This window comes from Giraffa tippelskirchi, chromosome 13 (genome assembly GCF_054371585.1).
Source record: "Giraffa tippelskirchi isolate mGirTip1 chromosome 13, T2T-mGirTip1v1.2.pri, whole genome shotgun sequence".
In the NCBI taxonomy this organism is placed as follows: Eukaryota; Metazoa; Chordata; class Mammalia; order Artiodactyla; family Giraffidae; genus Giraffa; species Giraffa tippelskirchi.
In genome coordinates, this window is record NC_137287.1 from 120,306,335 (window position 1) to 120,325,326 (window position 18,992).

At 50.1% G+C, this 18,992-nt stretch overlaps 1 protein-coding gene across 8 annotated transcripts in view; it reads right to left on the minus strand.

Annotated features, from left to right (window-relative positions):
- The window catches only part of NFATC2 (nuclear factor of activated T cells 2), a 154,634-nt gene that overhangs the window by 102,149 nt on the left and 33,493 nt on the right, over positions 1-18,992 (minus strand). For 5 of the 8 annotated variants that reach the window (XM_081560329.1, XM_081560331.1, XM_081560328.1 and 2 more), the window contains exons 2-3: positions 15,409-15,906; positions 11,054-11,225 (exon numbers count right to left, since the gene is read on the minus strand). In XM_081560329.1, the coding sequence (XP_081416455.1) occupies positions 11,054-11,225; positions 15,409-15,893 (657 nt within the window). In that variant the 5' untranslated portion in view covers positions 15,894-15,906. Of the gene's footprint in view, positions 1-11,053; positions 11,226-15,408; positions 16,418-18,992 lie in introns of all 8 variants that reach the window. The other 3 variants (XM_081560326.1, XM_081560327.1, XM_081560330.1) reach the window with 1 other exon arrangement.

Below are 18,992 nucleotides of genomic sequence, written 5' to 3' on the forward strand. Positions count from 1 at the left end.
AGGTACTGCCTAGAAATCATGGTAGCATTGTATCCACTTACACACGGAAGGCTCGTAAAGCAGTTCTCGTCAACCTCACTTGTATCTTAGCTATTTTCCCCTGGATATCATGAAAATAAACAGACTCAATAAGGGAAGGGGGCAGGGCAGGAGCTAGGTGCCATGAGCTTACGTGTGCAAAGCGTGGGGAAAACAATGGAAGGAAAACACCAAAGCAATGAGATTAGTTCTCTGCAGGTGACAAGGGGGGCGGTCTGCTTTCTTTTTTATATATTTTTCAAATGCTGAGAACATACTAAGATAAGAAAAATAACAGAACAAAAATTACATATATATGATTACGTATTACATATACCTGATGCACATAAACACACATATATAGTATATATATGTGTATTTATACATTTATATAAAAATATTATATATATGTACATACACACACACACACACATACCCCCACACGAACTTTTTCAAACCTGAGTCAGAATGTTCAGAATCAGCCACCCCTAAGCAGAGAGCCTGAGGACCATACACAACAGGGGAAATAGTTTGGCCAAGGAGCCCGACAGGTATGCTTTTAAATTCAGCTCCAGGACTTCCCTGGTGGTCCAGAGGTTAAGAATCCACCTACCAGTGCAGGGGACACAGGTTCGATCCCTGGTCTAGGCAGGTCCCACATGCCACGGGGCAACTAAGCCCACGCGCCACAGCTGCTGAGCCCGCGTGCCCCATAGCCTGTGCTCGGCAACGAGAGGAGCCCCCTCAGTGAGAAGCCCCCGCCCCACAACCAGACAGCAGCCCCCGCTCACTGCAACTGGAGAAAGCCCACACAGCGCAACGAAGACCCAGCACAGCCACAAATGAACTTTAATATAAATTCAGCTCTGCCACGTCTCGCTATGCAACTCTGAGCAAGTCCTCTGCCCTCACCCAGAGCACCTGTCAGCGAATGACGGGCACACGTGTCATCGTGTCATCAGTATTGCGTTCGGGTCCGTCCCAGCTCCAGGGTGACAGCATGAAACCAAACTTCCACGTGAGAAAAAAAGCCTCCCTTCTTTATGGTAACAGGATGGTCCAGAGGAAGATAAATAATAACAGGAAACAGGGCTGATGCGCACACAGGCAGTGCTTGGTGCATGCCAGGCCCCAGTCTGTGCCTTTTCCCATCTTAAGTCATTCATCTTTGCAAAAGCCCTAGGAAGTAGGCATTGGTATCGCCCTCTCTGCTAAGTGGTGTGACCGTAAGCCTCAGTTTCCTCATCTGTAAATGGGGTTAATAGTGCCTCCTGCAGGTGGCACACAGGGGAAGCTTGGTCAGAGTCACTAGTGACCTTCTGCTCCCTGGGGAAGGCACTCAATGCCTCCGAGCTTTATTCACAGGGTAGGGAGAGCATGCCTGCCTGAGCCACTCCATGTGACATGCCTGTCACATAGCAAGTGCTCAGTAAACAGACACGATTATGGGCAGAATCAGCCCACAGTCTTCTGGGAGGTTCAGAACAAGCAGCTCTAACCTCCACGCTGTCTCCCAGGATTCAAAGGGAGGTTCTTTCTTCTTCCAAAAGGCAGCACAGACCAATGGTTCAGTGCGGGTTTTGCCTATACACCTCCTAAGTCCAAATCACAGCCACCACTCACCAGCTGGGTGACATCAGCCACGTTGCCTAACCTCTCTGTGTCCCAATGTCCTTGTCTGTAAAACAAGAGTCATCCTACCACCCACACTCCACGGCGTGGCTACAAAGACTTAAGCTAGTCACTCGAAGGAGAGTCCCCAGAAGATGCTCAACGCATGTAGCCGCTATTGTTCTATCCCCCTGCCTGGCCCTTAACAGGGACCCACAGATTTGTTTATGAACAAATGAAGTTTCCTCTCTATGTTCCCGCTGGTTGCCAGACGCATTGCAAGCACTGCTCTCTTTCTGGTACAGTTATGCCTTCAAGATCCTAGATGCCTCCTGTTCTCTGCTTACACTGGGGGTGAGGGGTGGGCGAGGTCTGATCACTCACGATCATTTCTGTTCTCACGTGAGCACCTCATGCTTCCCTCGGTGCTTCCGGGTGTACAGTCAGGTGAGCACACTGCACCATCCAACCCCGCACCGTCCACCCCGTCACACCGTGCAGGCCCCGCCCCAGGACACTCTGCTCCCCACCTGGCTCACCTTGAAGGCCAGCACCTGGCTCCCTGCTTTTACAAGGCCTACCTGAGCACTCCAGCCCCAGCCACGGTCACCCAGGAGGGCTACATCTGGCCCACAGATACATTTGGTTTGGTCTGTACTCTTTTATTTCGGAAAAGGCAATGGCACTCCACTCCAGTACTCTTGCCTGGAAAATCCCATGGATGGAGGAGCCTGGCAGGCTGGGGTCCATGGGGTCGCTAAGAGTCGGACACGACTGAGCGACTTCACTTTCACTTTTCACTTTCATGCATTGGGGAAGGAAATGGCAACCCACTCCAGTGTTCTTGCCTGGAGAATCCCAGGGACAGGGGAGCCTGGTGGGCTGCCGTCTATGGGGTCGCACAGAGTCAGACACGACTGAAGCGACTTAGCAGCAGCAGCAGCAGTAGTCTTTTATTTTAAAAAAAATGTTTTAATTAATGGCCAGTGTTACAATCAAGAGACTGGTATAGAGACAAAGGCAGGGCGGTGAGGACGGCGCCTCCTAAAGCTGGCCTTAGCATCCCCACCCCATCCCACTCTCACCTTTAAAGGAAAAGGCCGGATCAAGCCAGCCCCAGAAGGTCACTCCCCTCTGAAAACAGGAGCATCACAGTGGCGGGGACAGCCTTCTCCAAGACTACAGCCACACCGTGCCTCCTGCCTGTGACCCATGTCTCAAACAAAAAAAAAATAATCCGACCAGCCTGACTTTCAGAACACTCGAGAATCCAACCAGCGCTCAAGTCTCCCACCCCTCAGTGCTACTCCGGCCGCCGGCCTGTGTCGCCTGGACCACGAGCCTCCCGCGTCTCCCTGCTCCTCTCCCAGCCCCACCGACAGCAGTCCTCAGCCAGAGGGATCCTGCTGAGACCCCGTCAGACCCGGTCTCCTGGCCCCCACCTTCCTGCGCGTGAGTTTGCAGAGCCTGAGGCCTGAGTGGGCGCATCCTCTGGGCCCCTCCCTCTCCTCTCGGGTCCTGACTCGGCCTGCCCTCCCCACGCAGGCCTCCTCTCTGCCCGCAGGCCGCGCTCAGGGTGGCCCTGGACCCTCGGAGCTCTCATCCCCAGCAACCTGCACCTTTCAGTCTCTGGGCTCAGATGCTAGCTTCTCAGGAAGGCCTATCCGATCACGCCTATTTCCCCACCCCCACCCCGGCGGTTTTTCCCACAGCACTTATCACCTTCCAACACACTATTGAATTTTCCTATTTATTATATGTATTGTTTATCTCACTGCAGCCAGAAAGTCAACGCCACGGGGGCAGGAATTTGTCTCTGTTTCGGTCACGGCCGTATTCCCAGCGCCTGGAACGGGGCCGGGCACCTGGAAGGTGCGTAGTGATGAACTCCCAGCGAAGGAGCAAGAGGAGCCCCTGGTGATCTCAGCGCACACGCCCCTCCCCTGAAGCTGGAGCATCGGTTTCCCTCCTCTCCTTTCCTTGCCCAGAAGGTCGGATGGAACCTCTGTCAAGCAAATGCAGCAGCCCTGATCGAGACAAATTAGCATCAGCAAGCCCTGCTTCCTGTTTCCCCGAGCCAACCTCACCGAGCAGTTTTATGAGTGGACAGAAGCCAACACGCCCAGCCGGTTGCCAGAGAAGCGAGGCTCCCTGTCACGACTCCAGTTTCGCCTGGTAAGGAGGAAACCCCATCTGGCTTCTTTCTCCCCTGTCTCAGATGTAATTTAAAGTGAGTCGCAGAGAGTACAAAAGCCCAAATCCAACAGGATGAAAATCACTGTCCTGTAATCTGTTTCACGAGATGAAAGCTCGGAGACTTGACTGCCTCCTCTGGGCTGGGAAGGCGGCAACTGGGACAGGTGCGGCCCGGCCTCCCAGACTTCTCCCTGCGAAGCCCGTTCCTGTTACCCAGGACGAAACCGAGATCAGGTTTCTGCATCTGCGAGGAATTCCTCCTAAAGGATCTGCCCATGTTTTTTCCATATGTCTGAACATCTGTTGGAAAGAATCAGGAGTATTGTCTTTGAAGGTGTGTAGTATGCTTAAACAGCCTTGGATTTTGATTACTTTCTAACAAAAAGGATGGCTTTCCAATCCTTCTTACAGTTCAAAACACGTCCCAGAGAGTGGTGAAAATAACATTTATCGAAAGCCCCCGCACAAGGATGGATGGAGAAAGTAACCGAGTGTCCTCCACGGGGAATTTCTAATGCGGGATTATAGTGAGAGGGCCTGGAAGCAGGCAGGGAAAGGGTTAAGTGACAATGGCATTATACAGGCAGCTCTCAACTGGGGTATTATGAGCTCCCATCAGCTAAAGAGCCAGGGAAACACTTAAAGCCCAACCTTACAAAGCTGCCTTTGAATGCCAGTTTTGTCCACCCAAGGACCACTGCTTCCTGCCCTGAAATAGAACGAGGAAATGATGGCCAGGTTCCACCAAAAGGCATGTGGCTCTTTCGAGGTGAATTGAGTGGTTCCCTTTCTCTGATCCCTACAGGTCAAAGTCAGGTCAAAGAGCTACGATAACCAGACTCCTCAGAAAGAACCATAAACTTGCTCTAGTTCATGGGATTTAGAGCTTTATAGGTGGCACTTCCAGGCTCCTGCAACCAGCCACAGACTTGCTATCATTGCCTGGATGCCTCACAAGCCCTTCCTAATTCCCTCACCCCACAATGAACTTGTAATCTTCCCCTAAGAAAATGACTTTCACCCCAAGTCTTCCGGAGTGGCAGATGACACTTCCTCTCCACCCACGGCTAAGCCAGCACTGAGTCCTGAACCTCACACCATGGAACCCATTCTCTCGCCGCCCAGTGCCACCTCCCCATCCTCACCGCCTTGCCCTTCCACCTGGCACTGCCACAGCCTGTCAAATTCACCTTCCTGCTTCCTCCCTTAGAGGAACCCACTCCTTAGAGGGAAGCCCAAGCAATGCCAAAGTATTCAATCAGAATCGCCTTCCTTCCCTGCTCAAAACTCGCCACTCCCTTCCCCTTGCCCTGAAATAAAACCCTAGTTCCTCATCTTGGCTTATGAGTCCTGCCAACCATCACCCTCTGGGCTAGTCAAGTGACACTGGCCTTCCTTCAGGTCCTCAGAAGTTCTTCCCTGCGTCAGGACCTTGGCATGTGCTGTGTCCTGTACATGGAACACTCACCTCACCTACCACACCAAAAGAGACAGAGAGAGGAAGGGCAATACTCCTCTCTTTGCTGGCTCAATCACCTGCTCCAGGCCCCAGGTGACAGTCACCTCCTTAGAGAGATCCTCTATCTAACGCAAGTCATCTGAGTAGTAGTTGCTTGGCACAGCTTGTTCTGTCTCAGCAGTCACCCCCAAGTTGCACATCCAACAGATGAACTCCCAATCAGCTGTCACAGTCTACCTTGGAGTCCAGGTATAATCCCAGATGGCCTCATCTGGCCTCCCTGACCCACTCACATCTCAGCAACAGTCATACCAAACCATCCTGGTCTGCTTGGCACGTCCTGCCCACCCCCTCGAGTTCCACCAGGGCACAGACCTCATCCATCTCACACCCATCATTGCATTATCAGTGCCTGGCACACTGCCTGGCACACAGCAGGTCCTCAACAAAATATTCACCGAATGAATGAGTCATGAGATCTGAAAAGCATTTAAAGTTTGAAGCAGACTTTCTTTCCAGACCAACTGACATTCAAGAGAAAGAAAAGACAAAAGAAAAGACAGCTGAACAGGGCATATGCTTAAGATTTGCAATTTTATATTTAAAGAAAGCGAAAGAAATGGTCATGTACTCATTTTATTTTCATATAGAGAGGCGCATAAAACCACGAGGGGTACAGAAAAAGTGAAGTTTTATAAGCGTGGCAAATAAAGAGAAGGGTGGGAACCAGTCCCTGAGAGGGAGGAAAGGGAGCCAGGGCACAGTACAGAAACCGAAACAGATGGAGAGAGACAGAGATCAAGGGGGAAACCTCCAGAGGCTCCCAGGCAAGGTACGAAACAGGCCCTTCTGGGATTGGAAGGGCAAGCCTCCAGGGCTTGACAGAGGTTTTCACACCTCCTTAAAGGTTAAGAGTCCTTGTCTTCTTAAAGCCCCCTCTCCTTTTCATTTTTCAAAGAGGCTTTAAAAAAAAAAAAAAAAATGACTTCCTATGCTAAAACAAATCAGGGGTTAGCACATTTCATTTTGAAGAAAACCCAATCTATTCAAATGATTAAGAAAAAAAAAAAAGGCTTCACTTTGTGTCTTTTGAGGATATGGCTATACATTTTTAAGTCATACATTGGGTTTTCAAAGTAAGGAACCAGAAGAGGGGCAGAGGGACTTCCCTGGCGGTGCAGGGACTCCACTGCGGGAGGTGGGGGGCGCAGGTTTGATCCCTGGTCAGGGAACTTACGATCCTGCCTGTTGCATGTGTGGCCAAAAACGAGGGGAAAAAAAGAAGAAGAAAAAAGATGGATCCTGGGGAGCTGCTGGAAGGAGAAGCATCAATGCCAGGCACAGTGTAGAGGACATCTTCAGAACTGCATCTACAGTCCACTTCCTTTTCTAGAACTTTCCATGGCCCCAGCCCTTGATGAATGGGTGAGCAGAGCCTTGCACTGCACATGGTCTGACCTCTCTGGCCAAGCTAACTGGACCAGCGGGTGGCACCCTTTCTAATCAGAGCCAATTAGAATCTCCCTAAAGGTCAGGATTTGGACTCCAACGAGCTGGTGAGGGACTAGAATTAAGACAGCATAGAAAAACTGATAGGCAGGAGGTGCGGGCATCTTTCTACCAGCTCTTCTCTGTCTGGAGAGAACAAGGAGGCAGGGAAAGTTGGTCTGCAGAGAGATGTGGAAGATGAGAAAAGCTGTCTAGCAGGCAAAGCCAGACATCAGAGTCCAAATTCTAAGTCCACCATTCGAGAGCTATGACCTTGAGTAAGGCCCTTGACATCTCCTTGACCTAACTGTAACTACTTCCTAGGGCTTTTCTGAGGATTAAATAAGTTTAATCTAACTTAACACAGACATCACTTGGAAAAGGGTCTGACATGCAGTAAGTGCTCGCTAAGTGTTAACTATTATTTACATCATCTTGCTAAACTGTAAGTTCATGGGGGTGAGGGTTTCTGGCTGTTTCGTTCATACCATATCCCAGAATCGAGAACCATGCCTGGAGCAGAGCAGTGCTCCACAAACGCTGGTTGAATAATCAGAGAGCAAAGATACCACGTAGCCCCCTGAGGACAGATACCATGGGCACAGCCTCCCAACTGTTCTTCTTGTTTCTCCCCTGCTTTTCCTGTACCAGGATGAAAGCCAAATTCTCCCCCATGGTTGACCAGGCCACGCGCGCTCCGGCCCCCTGCTCCCTCCCTCTGGCCCTTGCAGTCCAGTGTTGGCTTCCTCAAGTTCCTCTGCCGCAGTTTGCTTCCTTCTGCCCCCGGGCATTTGCACCTACTGCTCCCACCACGCATCCTCAGCCCTGGTCTCTTCTTCAAGGAAATCTTATCAGGGAAACCTTCCCCTGTCTACACTGACTTCTCCATCTTATGCACCTAGAGCCTCATGCACGCTTCCTTCCTGCCGCTTACCACAGTTTGCAATGTTATTGTTTGCATGATTATTTAAGTCAGCAACTTTATACCCCCAGATCATGAGCTCCATAGAGAAGAAGACCATAGCTTCTCTCTTAGTCTTTACTGTACCTCAGCATTAAGCAGATGGCAAAAGGCAGGTGCTCAGCAAATTCCTGCAGGATGTGTCCACCTGTTGACCGGATTGACTGAGCAGAGAAATAAATCTTGGACTCGTGACCACGAGCCCAGGTTCTTCTTGAGCTGAATCTCCTGACCTGATTAGATGTAATTCCAGTAGGCTCCTCACATACTCCCCCTTTGCTCACTGCCTTTCAGTGAGTTTCTCTCTCCATTACAACCAAAGGCTTTGACTCCAACATACCCTTTCACCGCCTCCAGGCCAGGAGGTTCTCATCCTCGAGTAGATAAGCCTCACTTGATAATGATATGAAGGTTTTCTTTTCCAAAAATCACTTTTCTCATGGAGCAAATAATACCAGACCAGCCCTACCATCATAAACAACTATAAAATACAACAAAAGTTTACAAGTCAACTGCTTTCGGGGGAGGGGGTAATTAGGAGGGAATGGATACGTGGCTACGTATGGCTGAGTCCCTTTGCTGTCCGCCTGAAAACATCACAGCATTGTTAATTGGTTACATTCCAATATCAAATAAAAAGGAAAACAATGCTGAGTATATTTGAGATCGAAGATTATGAAAGGATAAAGATGGATGTGCCTTTTCAACCCAGAAAAAAAATAAGCCAACTGCTTTCAGGCATTAGACAGCAGGCAGCATACGACCGTGGTCCACGAGGGAAGGGAAACACACGAGGTGGACCCGTGCTCCCTGCAGCTCTCTGCCTAGAGACACTTTCCCTCCCACATTCAGAGCGTGGGGTTCAAACAGCACACAGTGGTCCTGCTGAGCAAGAGGTGGGGGCAGAGTTCGGAGTCTCAGGCTGTGGAAGCAGCTAGAATCTGTGGGTGAAGCATCAGAGACGAGGAAGGGGCTGGGGGGTCCCCCAAGTCCTTGACCAGGGGCTGGGCTGGGTAATCACATGGGAAATGTGCAGGGTTTATCAGAAGGAGGCAGCTATAGGGTAAAACGGGAAACAGAGAAGCTGGAGGTTCAGCAGAGCTGGAATATCGGAATTCCAGCCCGTCAGAGAGGAGTGACCCCCTCCTCGCAAAGCATCCGAAAAGACTAGGCCTTAAGAATGAGGTCATGCTTTAGAGTAAAGGCTACTTTAGACCCGCGCTCTCACAGTCTAAAACCAAGCCTGGGACTTCCCTGCTTGTCCAGAGGTGGAGAACTGCCTTTCAGTGAAGAGGGCACAGGTTGGCTCCCTGGTCTGGGAAGATCCCACATGCCTTGGGCAACTAGCCCATCCCGCAACTGCTGGGCCCACGCTCCAGAACCCTGGAGCCCCAACTGCTGGGCCCACGCTCCAGAACCCTGGAGCCCCAACTGCTGGGCCCACGCTCCAGAACCCTGGAGCCCCAACTGCTGGGCCCACGCTCCAGAACCCTGGAGCCCCAACTGCTGGGCCCACGCTCCAGAACCCTGGAGCCCCAACTGCTGGGCCCACGCTCCAGAACCCTGGAGCCCCAACTGCTGGGCCCACGCTCCAGAACCCTGGAGCCCCAACTGCTGGGCCCACGCTCCAGAACCCTGGAGCCCCAACTGCTGGGCCCACGCTCCAGAACCCTGGAGCCCCAACTGCTGACCCCACACGCCTCACCTAATGAAACGCTCGTGTCAGGGAACCCACGCTCTGCCACGAGAAGCCACAGCAACGAGACACCCGCTCGCCGCAACTCGAGAGTAGCGCCCGCTCTCTGCAACTAGAGAAAAAGCTCGCAGGCAGCAACGAACGCCCAGCGTAGCCGAAAATAGATAAATGAACAAAATATTTTTAAGTAAACATTTTAAACCAAGCCTCCACTAGATCCACAAAAGAAGGACTTTCGTGGCTAGCCGTACGAAGTTGAAGGGTGTGGGGAACACTTCGGGCTTTGCACAGGTCCGCTGTAACAGAGTAAAATTAAACCTATGGAAGTTCAAAGCGACCAGCCAGCGACTCAACTACCTTTAGAGGAAGACAGCAAAAGCAAGAGTCTCTACAACGCCCAGTACACATCACCATCCCAGTATCACTACACAGTCAACAATTACTAGACGTGCAAAGAAAGAGGAAAACGTACCATGTGGTAAACGAAAAGAAGCAATGAATAGAAACAAATACCCCCAAAACTGTGATGTTAGATTTAGAAGTTCCAAACAATCACTAAAGTCCGTAACCAGGTATACACACTCAAAGCTGCCTGTGGGGATTTTAGGGTTTAAGGTTTGTATGTTTGTTTTTTGTCTGAATTGTCCTCATACAATTTCAGGAGATGCTCGAGAATCTGCATTTTTAACAACTACTCTCAAAGGTTCTGATACACCATCAGATTCTTATCACAGAATACTTTGATAAGTATTTTGCCTTCACTTTATACTTTGCCCTCACTTTATACTTTTAAATACTTTGCCTTCACTTTAAGGCAAATTAAAAAAAAGAGTTAAATTAAATGTATTAATGGGCTGGTTAATTGAGTTGGCAGGTAGGCACCAGTCAGCAGTTCTGGTTAACCAGACTATACAATTAAGAACACTTTAACTCTGATCATTTTGGGGGGAAATTAAAAAAAACAATTCTCTATTTATTTTGAAAAAAATATCAGGTTAAATCAAAAGCCACAGACAAAAGATAATGATTAAGGAAAAAACAGTAGGAAATGCTCTGGGTATAATGTAAAGAGAAAAAAAAATCAAAGTACAAGCTACTGTAACATCAAGTATATAAACGTACAGTGATAGACATTGCCATGTTTGTGAATAGAAAACAGGCAACAGGAAACATATCAAAACGGTAAAAAAAAAAAAAAAAAAGAAAAGAAAAAAATGATTCTAGGTGGTTGGACTGTGTGTAGTTTTAACTTTTTCCCACTTTTCAATATGCCGATTTTCCTTAGTGGACTCTCACCTAAAATTGAAACACAAAATGACGGCCTCAGAAACCTTCAAAACAGACACCTCCACTAAACTGTAGTAGTTTCTCAGTCAGAAAGAGAAGGAAGAGGACGACCCAGCATGAATATCACTTCGATCCTTATGCAGCTCAGGAAGACTTTTTTCCTGGCTTCTGAGTGGCTTTGTTAGCTTCTGACACTCAATGTTAGACTTCCCATCCCTTCAAGGGATAGGAAGCTGAGACACGCACTGCAGTCTAATGAGCACCAAACAACAGCTCAGCAGAAGCGAGTGGCCCAGTGACCCGTGAGGACACAGAGGAAGGGAACGCAGGTCCATACCTGAACGACGGGGTGGCCGCCCGTCGGAGCCTTGACAGCCCCGCGGCTGCCTTCCGTCTCGTAGTGCGCCCGGTGGTGGGGCTTGGGCTGCACCTCGATCCGCAGCTCGTAGGTGCCTGACTGGTGGGAGAGCGGCCACTCGAGTGGAGGGAGGGAGGCGGTCACTGGGATGCTGGAAGGAAGAGCAGACACAGCGGTCACGTGCGCAGTGAGCCACAGCCGGCCGCCCTGTACAATAAACGTAAACGGCTCCTCTCCTGAAACTCATCCAGCAGGCACACGATAAAATGCTGGTGGCTGGGAGGCACACGTTCCTGAGACATGATCGGCGGGCTCTTCACAAGGTCAAGATCTTTCTCCTTCTCTGTTTTCTCTTCCGTCTTGATGAAGACAGAATGGCTGACATCTCAATTTCCGAAGCTAATTTCATGACATGTTAGTTCTAGCATGTTTCTAACTGCTGCAACTTCGCTTCCTCTGGGAATTTTGAAAAATATCACCTCCCACGTCTAAAGGATATCCCTTAGTCACGATGGTTTTTTTTTTCCCCCAAAGGAGTAAGTGTGGGACAAGGAACTCTGTCACAGAAATCAGGGGTCCCATTGGGTCACTAACTTGCCGTATGACTTTAAGTAAGCAACTTCAACTCTTTTATTGTCAGCCTCCTATAACGACAAATGGACTAGATGGCATCTGAAGTGTTTTTCCAGCTCTTATTTCTATGTCTGATTATCTCAATTAAAAATAAATTTAGGAAGAGGCCATTCCCAGTCATAGTCATTACTTCTTGGGTCAAGTGTAGAACATCTGACCACAGAGAGGTGTCCGGTTTTGGCATGGATGAGCCAAACCACTCAGATTCCCTACAATTAAATGAGGAATAAAGGTCAAGAGCATGACTGGAGTTACACACCCAAGCTCAAGTCCCAGCTCCATCTCCAAATACCTGTGTGACTTTGAGCAAATACCTCCATCTCCCTAGGCCTTAGCTTCCTCAACTATGAAGTGGGGATATTGAGATCATAGAAACAGCTTAAGCATAATAAGTGCTCAATAAATATCAGCTATAATTATTTTTCATGTAATAATTGTATATTTCAAATAAATAGTTACTTCCTGTTGACAATCTGTATTAATGGTAGTGTCAGACAATCTGACTATATTATTAATGGTATTGAAAGTTGTAAGATCTTTGAGGTCAAGCCATTAAGTTTAATCTTACTATAAAATCTCAACCCTACCCAGCACACACAACAGATACTTGATATGAGGCTGGAATTATGTCATTGAAGAGATGACTGAAGGCTTGACAATCTATATCTAGAGCATTCACTCAGAGTCCCAGAGAATCTAAAAACATTTCCCAAGCTCACAGAGGAAGATGTAGTCAAAGCTCCAATTTAAGCCTCTTGCTCCTTCCACACCTCTACATTGTGTCTTATCTTACTAATTTATTTAAAATAGGTCCAAGAAAATATTTAATTCATGGAATGAGTCTAGAGCAATGCCTGGTCTAGCAATGCCTGTCCAATGTCGGTGGGCGGATGAACAAATGGAAGGATAAATGAAAGAATGAACAAGCAGTTTTATTTCAAAGAACCCTCGTATGTTCAAAGTAGCTTTGAAGCTGTGAATGCATGAATTTGGGTCACTGTGTCCTGATTTTTCACATGCAGGAGGAAACATTAATGTAATCAGGATAGCCTTTCCTGCTAAGTCCAGAACTGCCAGAAGCTAACATTATCAACTGGACTTAATTAAGCATTTGCAATGGGCCAATTCTAATCCTTCTCTTAATAGAGCAATTCCAAGGGGACAGTTGGTGGGGGGGAGGGGGAGACAACCCCACAAACTCCATCAGTGCTACAGCTTAACCTGAACATACAACTCAACTTACACTTACATCCTCACTATGCAAGCAAATCTCTAGCCATTCTTTATAATGACATTGCCCCTGAAGTCCGTCTAACCCTGAAATCTTGGGGTGTCCAAAGTGCCTTTATTTCTGCCTTAGCTACAGTTCCAAGATGCCTTCAAGCTTCTGCCTACAACCAGGGTGCCATCTGTGTTACATATTCTTATTCTCATAGTCGCAATTTAAAATTGTTTAAAGTTAGCAAAATAAGGCTTATTGAAAAATCACTCCACCCCTGTATTAATCAAAATATATAGTGAGTAGAAGATTCAATGCAATATCCCTAAGTACCAACTTCTAACTTTGTTTGCTTCTAGAACAATTAGAATACAATCTTAAGACTCAGACCACTGGAGTGAATCTGACATTCTGCACTTGAATTTCAGCCCCTGTGGAGTTATCCACACTCCCTGAGATAAATATCATCACAAGACTTCTTTGAATGACCCATCCTCTCAATCTAATAGAAAACTCTTGGAAATATCTCACTGGCTGGCACAGACTGGGCACTTGCTAGGGGCGGAAGGACTCTAACCCATCAGAACCTCTCAGACCAAGCCACATAATAGAGAGGAAAGGGTTTCATATACAATAAAGTCTCAGATAAATGCCTGACAATCATATCTTACCTTAATGTTCCTCCTCACTCCCAATCATGACACAAGTCATGTTTTGGAGATCGATCCAGGAGTTGATTAGAAAGAACAAGGGGTCAGGAATCTCAGATTCTGGCTTCCAGCTTGGTCATGAGCTAGCTGGGCACTGACGGGCATGTCACCTCACCTCTCTGAACCCCGATCTCTCAACTTCACCAGGGGTTGTTCTTGACCGGCGGTCTAAGGTGACTCCAGGAAACTGGAGCCTCAGAGCTCCGTGGCCAGATGGCCTTTGCAATGACGGCACGTTCTGTCCACCGCTGGGAATAGCCCCTACACAGAGGGAGTCACTGAACCCTAAGAAACCCAGAAACTCCTTTTCTTACGGGACACACACTGACCTACGACGGCCCTAGTGTTCTCAGAACCTGCCCTGGAGGACACGTCAGACCAGAAGCTCAGTTCAGCCTATTTCGGCCCGGGGTGCAGGTGAGTAGGGGAATTTGGGCATTCAACATTTTATTTGAAAAAAAAAAAGACTTGCATTTGCTAAAAGCAAGTAACACTTTAAAAACCACTGGAGTAAATGGTAACAGCATAAGGCTTTGATTCTGCACCTGATAAAATAGTATCTGCTCCCAATTGCTGTGCACCTCATTTTCCTTATCATTGAAATGAAGACAAATATATAAACAAACCAGGTTTGGGGGAGAATTACATGACGTAATCCACAGAGAGAGCGTATTAGAAGCGTGCCAGGCACACAGCAAGCATCCTGGCATGCTGGTGACTATGATCGTCAGTATCATCAATCTTAACAGCTACTGGGAGCTCAGTCTCCTAGCAGCCAGCTCATCAACGAAGAAGCAACAAAGTGCTTCCTCTACAGTGATAAGATTCTCCGATAACAATAACAGCTGTCTCTTTCATGAGCTCTTACTTATGTCGGTTCTATGTTGAGTTTGATATATATTCTCTCACCTAACGCTTAAAAATCAGAAATGAGGCAGGTACTGTTATTATCCTCACCTCACAGGTAATGAACCCAGGCCCAGAGAGGTGCTCAATGAGAATGAAGATTCTGATTGATTAGCAATGTCTGCCTTGGGCATAGCATCAAAAAGGTGCTCCATGAGAGCGAACCCTCATGACTAGCGATGCCTGTTCTGGGCATAGCAGCATGGCAGCAACCCACATGCCCAGGTCACACAGCCCGCGAGGGGAAAGCCAGGACTCACACCCAGACTGGGAGACCCCAAGTCTACACACTTCAGTTTGCCAAGATTTGAAGCTCCTTGAAGATTCTGGCTCCCACATTTTCAGAGGGCCTCCATATCACTGACTGCAATATCGAGGCACATAGCAGATGCCTACAAACATCAATTCTTCTTATAAAAAGATAGTCAATGTCATGCCCTGTGGCTGCCTTTGTGCTTATTAGAATGTCAGCGCCACGAAAGCAGAGTATTTTTCCCATTTTGTTCACCCCTGTCTCCCCAACACCTGATGATAGTGCCTGGCACACAGGAGGTGTTTGATAAATATTTGTTAAATAAGTGAATGAATGAACACGCCAGGTGCCTTAGGAGCAATCACAGGCACCCTAGGACTGCACCCTCCTAACAGCCCTCCAGGAAGTCAGGTACCCTTACACCCACTTTACAGACGGGAAAACTGCCGCTCAGAGATTCTTTGCCCCAGACAATTTCAAGATCTGGCAGCCAAGCACAGAGAGACCTAGGATTGAAAATCAGTCTAGCCAACCCCGGGTCCCATGCTCATCACCAGAAAACCTCCTCTTAAAACCGGACCGCGGACTAAGTCCTTTCCAAAGCCGGACTCACCTGCAGATGGGAATGGCGGGCACCAGCTGCTTGGGCCAGGTGGGCGGCACCAACAAGATGGACTCGGGGGCCGAGTTCCGCCTCTCCTCCTGCTCGCAGGGGCCCAGGAACTCCACGGCAGGGTAGAGGTGGCGGGGCAGGCCGGCCTTGGGCGGGGCGGCGGACACCGGCGACGGGTCAGGACTCGTCTTCCACATCTTGGGGGGGATCCCACAGGGCGAGTCGCCGGCGAGGCTGTTCAGGGCATCCATGAGGACGGCAGGGCCGGCCGAGGGGGGGTACCCGGCGGGGATGCCGTCGTCCCGGGGCTGCGGCGAGGGGCTCCGCGAGCGCTGGGGTGAGGCTCCGGGCAGCGGGGCAACCGAGGCCCCGGTGCACGAATGCCGCCGCTTGGTACCAGGCGACGAGGAGCGGGAGGCCGGACGGGGCACGGGCGAGTGGCGGCCCAGGCAGCTGTCCTCAGCGAGGCCGGTTCGAGGTGACATTATTGGCGAGGTTCTGGGGGAATAATGAGCAGGGATGTTTTGAAACTGGGGACACAGGTCGTCGGGCCCGCCGTTGTTGGGCGAGACGCAGGGCGAGGTGTAGGGGGAGAAGGTGTCGGAAATGAAGCTGGCAGAGGAGCCGCTGCTAGCGGGGCTCAAGCAAAGCGGCTCGCGGTACCCCTCGAAGCCGGGCACGGGCAGCGTGAACCTGGGGCTGGCCGCCACCCCCGGCAGGGGCGGCTGCTCGCCCAGGAGGCCAGTGTCTCTCACGCGGAAGGGCCCCCCTGCCTGTATCAGTTCGTGGGATGGAGTGATCTCGATCCGAGGGCTCAGGCCCGAGGCCCCCGGTGGCTTGGCCGGGCTCAGAAAGTTCTGGGGCCCCACCCTATCCGGCTCTCGCAGCCGGCCGAGGGGCTCGCCAGAGAGACTGGCCAGGGGGCTGTATGGCTTGAGGCCATAGTCCAGGACATCATCGGGGTAGAGTCCGGAGGGTGGGCTGGCCACCTTATGTGCACTCGGTTCTTCTGGAAAGAGAAGGAGGGAAGGAGGGGTCTTTTTAAGCCTCTAAAACACAACTCCCGATGCAGAGCAATCACAGGTTGGGTTTTACCTCCTGTTTTCTTTTTTGTTTTAAATCCCCACCACACCAAACCCCAAAGCTAGAACCTCCTTCTCTCACAGAAGGAAATTGAGGCAACTTGATCCCAGATTCCCTGGACAGAGAGACCAAAGCGGGGAGGGTTTAGCGCAGGAGCACAGCTGGCCCAAACCATGCAGCCTCAGCCAGAGACCTGGAAGGCTGGCCACCCGAAGGCTTCGGAACTTTTGTTTCAGTGCAACCCTTAGAGGAGGTGCCCTTTTATTTCACAATTCTGTTCACACCATCATATTCACTGGCAACTGAAACGAAAGCTTCCCCAAACAATACTTACCCTGATTCACTCTTATCTATCCTCCTGTCTGGGGTTACTTTGTTTAAATGCTGGTCATAACTCATTAAACAGATTTCCTGTCCCATCGGTGGGTCGTGACCCACAGTTCGAAAAACACTGACCAAGGCCCGTCTGATCATCCTACCCATGTGATACAGCGAGAGGAATGCAAGGGGGAGGCCACACCAGCTCTGGAGCCCTCTCTGGGTTCAACTCCTAGATGTTTGTGCCCACGTGTAAAAAGGGGCTTCATTTCCAGCCAAGACTCCCTAGCCGTGTCTCATCTCATGCCATTTTACAGATGAGGAAACTGAGGTCCAGGGAGGGGAAGAGAGTCACCCAAATACAGAACGAACAGGACTGGAGAGTCCACAGATGAGCTACTCAGCCCCCAAAAGACAGTCATAACTACGGAGCTCTCAAGCTAATAAAATCGGTGGATACAAAATGATCTGATTTTTTTCTTTAATCGTGGCCACCTAACTAAGGCTTCTGCTGCCATCTCGAAAGAACCCACGGCTGGAGGGTGAAATTATCAAGGGAACTACTGTTTGTTTCCACCACCCCCATCCTGCTCCTCCTTCAAGCTCCGGGGGTCAACAGAGACCCCCTCCCACCACACACACCCCCTCTCTTGCTGCTAGGGTCAGCCTCTACTCTCCTCTCATGCCCGTAATCCCAATCCATCAGCTAAGTCTGACTCCTCTACTGAAACAGAAACAAATTCATTCACGTGCTGCTCCCTCCCGCCACCCTCTACCACTGAGCCAGGGAGGGGGCCCCTGGTCTCCCCGTTTCTACACTCGCCCTCTCTGGTCTGCTCTCCATGCAGCCGTCTATTGAAATGTCCACTGTAACGCGAAATCCAGCTTAAAGGCTGTCCCCGAGATGTCCCCAGGACAGGCCTCAGCACGGGCTGGCCCCAGCCTGCCTCCCCACCCGCCTCTCCCCACTTTCCCCAGGCTGACCCAGCACCAGCCCTGCTGACTTCGTCACCCATTCTTCAAGCAGCTCCTGCTGCGGAATTCCCTCTCCCTGGAAACTCTCCCCCACCGTGACCTTCCCCTGGCCGCTGCCCTTCACTCCTTCACACGCCTGCTCAGTCAGCAGCTCCTGTGACCGGCCCATCAAAAAGATCATTCTCCACCCCGTTTCCTGGCCACCTTTTCTCCACTAAACCCTGTTCGCAGCTCATGTCACATCAGACCTTATCTGTTTAGAGAATCGCATCCTGCTAAGGGGCAGGCAAACTCCAGCCCATGGATCGAAGCTGGTTGTGCGTGTCCATAAAGCTTTATCGGAACAAAGCTACCCCTGTTTGTTCACACAGAGCCTGTGGCTGGCTTCCGCACTGTTCACTTCAGTCGCTCAGCTGTGTCCGACTCTTTGTGACCCCACGAATCGCAGCACGCCAGCAACGGCAGAATCAGTGGTTGTGCTCAGGGATGCTCCTCTTTCTCTGCGCCCTTTCTGGGCTGGCCACCCCGGAGCAAGTGCTATCTGGTTCAGCTGAGCTGATCTTAGAGGGTTTGGGTGGTCCCCCTCCTCAGGTGGGAGCCCAGAAATGACTTTCCAAAGCTCCTAGAGTCAAGATAACCTCAAACAGGCTGGCCAGGCGGAGCCTCTGCCTGCCCCTCCAGCCTCTCCTCTCTCTCTGGACTCTGGCCAAGCTGGCTGTTTTTCTCAGAAAGTGCCGAGCTCTTTTCTGCCTCAGGACCTTTGCACTTGCTGTTCCCTTGGCTCAACAGCCCCTTCCCCAACCCCACCCAGCCCTCTTCTCTGGGTAACAAAGGCCGCTCCTTCACTGGAGTTTTGCTGAAGTGTCATACACTCCCACAAGTCTTGCCGACCTTCTTGACGAGATCAGACCCCACTCACACGTCCCTGCTCTGCGCCACTGCACGCCTCACAGTTCTAACTCAGTAATTCTCCAGTTCCTTATTTGTATTGTTGGCCTTTTCCCCAGCTCCCAGCCTCACCTCCACCAATCATTAATTCCATAAGGGCTCCCTCAGCCCCCACTGGACCCCTAACACCTGGACAGGATCTCCCACAAAGCAGGCCCTCCAAAAATATTGTCAGTCTGCTGAACAAATGAATAAAGCATGAAGTATTTAAACTGCTACTGAAAGATGCTAACATCCAAACCAAAAGGTAGATAGACAGA